Below are 6,000 nucleotides of genomic sequence, written 5' to 3'. Positions count from 1 at the left end.
TATCATTACCTAAAAAAAACCAATATTTGCAGAATTTGCTGCAAAGTTAACCCTTGTTCGTGCGAGGACTGAGGCAAACGTGGAGGACTGTGGCAACTGATACAAGTTTTACGGGTGTGGGGTCGGTTGGACCCCATTTCTAAACACAAGGGTTAAGCTTTGAAATTACTGCCATAAAATGAACGAACGGGTCTCAGATGGCCTGGAAATGCAAATGATGACTAGAAATCCCTGAAACTTTTAAATTTGTTGCTGAAAAAAAGATGAGGTGGAATTTTAGTTCTTTCAGTCGAAGTTCCATGTTTCTATAGATTTAATCCAACATAAAGTTGCATAAAGTGATTGGCTATTTTCCATTCTGTGGTCTTACAACTTCAAAGTCTTTATAAGGATTTCTACGAACCTTTTAACAGCTGCTCATGTATTTATTGACATTGAATTGTTGAAATTTTGCACTGGAATTTATTTAGGGGTACACAGCATAGAGAGTTGAATAAAAAATCACCCAGGTTTTGATACTTTTATTTGTAAAAATCTGCTGCAAACCATCTACCAGTGTCCCTCCGATCCTGGGTGCAAACAGGGAAGTTCCAGTGATAATTTAGAAAATCTTGCAAGACCCTGTATTTGTAATATATGCTATTATTTCTTTATAATAGCAACACATTAAAAAAATGAGACAATTGTATTTTTATAACATTTTTATTGTTCATCGTAATGAAACGGCATCACTGATACAAAAAAAAAACAAAACAATAATAAAACACTCTCCAAGTAAATTACAAATCTGAACGTTTAGCCTGATCCACAGGGAGTAAAGACACTGGGAACAGCAAAAACATTGAGCCAGTGCTTCTCTGTGCCTGAGGGTCCGTAGAAAACCAAGGCCCAGGTGGTTTGGTTCACCCTTCTCTCGAATCGGCATTTGCTGGTGCTTGCTTTAGGAAAAGCACAAGGAGGCCGTTTGTCTGTGCCAGCACAAAATGCGTCCGTCTGTACAGCATAGGCTGAGGTAACATTCTTCGACGCTGTACGCAAACATGTGGGGGACAAATGAATCCAGACCGAGGACCTGAGACACTTAGAGGGTCAATGTGTAGTGTGGGTAGTTAAACTTCTTCGTAAGACGACCCAACCTGAGGAGGCGATGAATCTCTTACATTTAACTGAGGTCAAAAAACATTCGTAAAATCAATACTGAACATTCATGGCACTTCTTCAATAACAAAGGCATCTTTGCTTCATCAGGCTAAGAAATGCTTTGATTCAAGTAAAGTTATACAAAATGAAACTTCACCAAAGATGTTTCTAGGACAGCACTGATACACATTGCAAGCCTCTGTAAGATAGGACCTTCAGCTTTGAACGATTGTCGCGGTACAGCGGGGAGTTGAAATATTGTTGTGCATTTTTGTTATCCTGAGGAAAAAGAAATTATTGTCTTTGCTTTCATGATTTAGCTTTACTGAACCCAGAACGTAACTGAACTGCACTGCCTTAATTCTGATTTGTGTTTCGGGAAAATAATGCTATTGTGATCCAATAGATGTAAGGCGTTCTGATCCGGAAAGGTCGAGCTAAAACATGAAAATATGTGTGTAAGGAGAAAACATTTTACAAATGTACAAGCATCGCATAGAGAGAGAGAGAAAAAAAGCAAGCTACTGTCATACAGCAAGAGAAAAAAAAGTCTAACACTCATCCACATTTATATAATATATATATATATATATATATATACTAAAAACAAAACAATTGATTGTAAAAGGCTTCTCAAGTACAACCCCCCACAACCCACTCAACGGCGATGAATGTCGGTGTACCATAAAATAAAGATTATTTACACAGCATGTACAATTGTCCAAAAAAAAGACCACGTTTGTAATCCAAAAACATGCACATAATACACTATTTCATTTGAAATATCTATTTGCTTCACGTACATAGATCCACAAAGGATCTATAAATGTCCACTTTGGCAGGGGTGTGTTCGCGACACATAACGGCACAATGATTGAAGGTGGAATCAGACGAATCTGAGATTCTCATGTCGTCACCAACTACTTTACAAAAGGCACGTGTTTTAAATGCCAAAAATGTAGAGAAATAAAAAGTATCCGAAAGGCACAATTTAGGTCTCCATTTTAAAATGTAGTGATAGGCATTTAAGGCCGTTGCAACAACAAATTGCTGAATAGTAACGGACTTTAGCTTAGCGACTGAACAGTGTTGTTAGCCAAACAGTGAGTGACACAGGTACGTTTTAACATGTCACTTCTCTTGAAATATCACAGTTTAAAGAACAGCTATTTTGTGTTTACGAGAAATAACAACTACATGTTGTTCAATTTGTTGCAAAAATTAAGGCAGAAAGACAAAAATGTCTTACATTTATGAGCTAGATGTACAGCTAGCAGCCAGAGACGGTTAAGCTAGCATAGCTGAAATGGAAAAATCCTTTAGAAAAAAATGTGATATTAAGGGTTAGCACTTTGGGGAAACGGATACGGATTACTTTAGAAATGTATAACATTCATTTTAAATTTCTAACCGCCCCAAACATTTTTTTGTTGTAAAAACTTACATTTGAGAGTTTGAATTTGAGAACATAAAATAGTTTTGTGTGTAAACAGCTAGTTGATTTCTTGCCAAGGATCATCAGCAAGTAGCTGTAACATTAACTTCATATGCAGCATTTTCTTAAGAGAGCTTTTCTTAGCTTCATAAATGACTTTCCAGATTTATAAAATATAAATATAAAATTAAATGAACAATAGCCCAATATCTGTCTAAGTGTAGTGGCTTTAAATTTGCACTAATGAAGAATTCGGAAACATAGCATTGATAATGTGCAGCATGCAGCTGATGGCTATTCATGATACCATGGCTAAAATGGGAAGATGTTTTAATTTGACATTTAGACGTTGTGTTTGCCCACTTTTGTCCAAATGATTGATAACTGGTAATTATTGGAGGTTTTAAAACTAAATGCTTTAGGACAGCTGATGTTATTTGTAGCTTTTGATCATGATGAAAAAGACAATTGCAAATCAAGTTACTCCTTAAAAACCGATTTAGTACAAAAGCATTACAAAGACATTTACCAAACACCGATTAGCATAGCATTTACTTTGACTATAACTGACTGTAACAGACATTATTACCATGTTGAAATCCTTCACTACTTTCTCTAAAAGTTGTAGTTCATTGGTTTGACTGTGAAATAGTTAAATCTGAAGTGTGAAATTAAAAAAATGTAAGAAGTTATTTTTTTGAGTATAGGCCTTCGCATGCATCTGATCTGCCCCCATTTGTTCAGTTTTCCTCTCAATATTCTGTTGATGTACAGCTACCACCTCAAATCTGAGGCTAGAAAAATATGTTTCTCCAGTTCTTCCAAGTTGGAAAAAACCCTAACTGGACCACATGTTGAAACTTTAATTACATCAATCACCAACATCAAACCAATGTGGCCACCTCACACGTACAACGGGTACCTAGCTAAAGTAATGAGCTGTTCCTCGGCTCTGACATCATTTCCAAATCCGAGCTTCAATTTCTAGAAAAGCCAGCCGGTCTCCAGCCTAATATCAGCAGGTAGCTGCAAACTTGGCTACAAATGTAGCATTCACATGATAAAGGTTTGAACTGAGAGTTAAGAGTAACGATACAAATACATGACAAGAGATGTCATGGATATTTAGTGAAACTATTTCAGCTTTCGCTGATGAAACTCTAGTTACCTCTGGATGTTTCAGCTAACTCTGTAAAAGCAACACAAGTGATTCTCCGTCCAGCAGTCTAGTCCTACTTTATGTGTCTGATAGGTTATTGCAGCAGGCATGTTGCTTGAAATGACCCTTCGTCTTCGCGTAACCTGAACAACAGAGAACTCTATGATATGTACAATGCTACTTAATCCAGTAGCTACAGGTGATTATATACATCCGTCTCCTCCATGTTCAGAGTTCTGTATGACAGTAATACTGAAAAGCACCTTCTTGTACGCAGCTGGCCAAGACGATTGTCCTGACGAACGCAGACTTTGGTAAGGTTTCTGATGATTTTTTTATTTTTTTAAATAAATGTAAGTGGCAGGGGGAAAAAAAGGATAATTTTTCCGCTTAACCGTCTTCGTTGATTAATTTCATGGACAGTAGAATTACACGTATTGATATGTGTGCATATATTTTATGAGTGGGGGTGTCTACTGCATCTCCGCATAAAGTGAAAAGTAATCGAAGTGCTTGTTTTTCATGGGTGACGACACACTCCATTTGTAAATGTAGCTTAATTTTAGAAGAAGGAGGAAAACTGCGGGAAACGCCATCACCTGTTCCAGCCCTGCGGTCCAATCACAATTCTGTTCTTCAAGTGAAAGATTTGCTCAGTATCTTCACAGCTGGAAGTACGATATCGCCATCGCAAAGATGATTCCAGACTGCCTGTAACGGCGTATTACGTCAAAGTCTGAAGTTGTTACATTCTAACGTACAAAAGAAAAAAAAAAAGTCCTCCAAATGATGTTCTGTGGATGCAGCACATCCGGTCCATACACTGAAGGTTTTCTGAATAATTCAATCGAGGGAAGTGATGAAGATTGTGGTGTGGCTGGAAAAGGGATGACTGCTGCTTTCTTAAATATAAATCCAAAAGTGAGGAGGAGGGGTCTTTAATGGGCGTGGCTGGTGCCGGGTGGGTGACTGATCCAGTCGAGAACGATCAGCGACAAGCTGCCAATCATGAAGACCACCCCCACGGCCAGGAAGACCGCCGCCTGGAGAGAGAGACGGGAACAAGAATGGATTCTGGGTAAGGAGGCAATCAACTGGGGTCGCCTGAAGATGTATTCCCTGCCTATCGGTCAACTCAAGTTTATTAGTTTAGCACAGTCAGCAACAAGGCAGTTGGTTTATGCCATAAAAACATCACAAAGTCATCAGTTATGAAACAAGCAATAAACATTACATTTTGTCAAATGCAATCATAAAAATCATCAAGCAAATACACATGAAGCATATTGACCAAAGTTCCAGTTATTATGAATCAACAGTAACTCTGAACAGGTGGGCCATTAGTCTACATTTAAAGGAACTCAGTGTTTTGGGTGTTTTCTGGAGGTTTGTTCCAGGTTTGTGGTGCATAGAAGCTGAATGCTGCTTCTCCATGTTTGGTTCTGGTTCTGGTTCTGGCGATGCAGAGCAGAACCAGAACCTGAGAGGTCATGAAGGTTGATTCTGTTCCGGTAATCAATGCGACTAAAGATAAAAATTTCTCTAGATCTCGCTGCGACCTTAGTCTTTGAGTCCTGGAGATGTTCCTCAGGTGATAGAAGGCCCAGTTTGTTACTGTCTTTATGTGGCTCTGAAGGTTCAGCTCTGAGTCAATCCACTGCTTCCAGATTTCAGGCCTGATCTCTAGTTTCTATCTGAAATAACTCTCTCATTTTTAGGTCAGAAGACAAAGACTTTCAGCCTTGGTGGAGAAAGACAGAGAGCTTAGAAGAGCAGTATAAACCTAAAGGCAGTGCACACTTACCCAAATCTTCTGCCAGGAGTTGTATGGTAACGACTTAACCAGGCGGAGGTAGAAGGCAGCAGGAAGGATGAAGATGAGCATTGTAGCTGCAGAAGCACCTGCAGACAGAGGGGAAGAAGGGCTCATTAAAGCACGCAATACCCGGTTGCACTCAACAGGTTGCAATTTATGGTAAGTGAGGACTAGAATTTTCTTCATATTGTGCGCTGACAATACATAGTTTACTATTTAACTGTAGGTTAGGTTGCAGTAGTTTTCCCGTTGCTTCAGCAGATATCTCTTTACTTCCCAACTGCCTGCCCTCCTACAGAATGTGCCCTATTAGATATTGAGTGAGCAAGCAGAAAAGCTGACAGAATGCTCCTCCGGCCAAGCTAAAACTGCACCGAGGACAGTCATGACTCGCAGAGCGAGACCCTTGACGATTTAGGTTGCGGTTCTTCCTGCTGTAAGCAAAAAAAA

The 6,000-nt window shown here is 39.0% G+C and overlaps 1 protein-coding gene across 2 annotated transcripts in view; it reads right to left on the bottom strand.

Moving 5' to 3' along the window:
- Positions 1–683: 683 nt before the first annotated feature.
- Positions 684–6,000, bottom strand: part of slc38a4 (solute carrier family 38 member 4) — a 29,305-nt gene continuing 23,988 nt past the window's right edge. For both annotated transcript variants that reach the window (XM_081603955.1, XM_008401385.3), the window contains exons 15-16: positions 5,539–5,636; positions 684–4,777 (exon numbers count right to left, since the gene is read on the bottom strand). In XM_081603955.1, coding sequence (XP_081460081.1) covers positions 4,673–4,777; positions 5,539–5,636 — 203 coding nt within the window. In that variant the 3' untranslated portion in view covers positions 684–4,672. The remainder of the gene's footprint in view (positions 4,778–5,538; positions 5,637–6,000) is intronic.

Source organism: Poecilia reticulata, chromosome 23 (assembly GCF_904066995.2).
Source record: "Poecilia reticulata chromosome 23, P_reticulata-male-v2, whole genome shotgun sequence".
Taxonomy (NCBI): domain Eukaryota; kingdom Metazoa; phylum Chordata; class Actinopteri; order Cyprinodontiformes; family Poeciliidae; genus Poecilia; species Poecilia reticulata.
The sequence above is the reverse complement of the archived record's forward strand: the minus strand, read 5'-3'. Positions and strand labels throughout refer to the sequence as shown.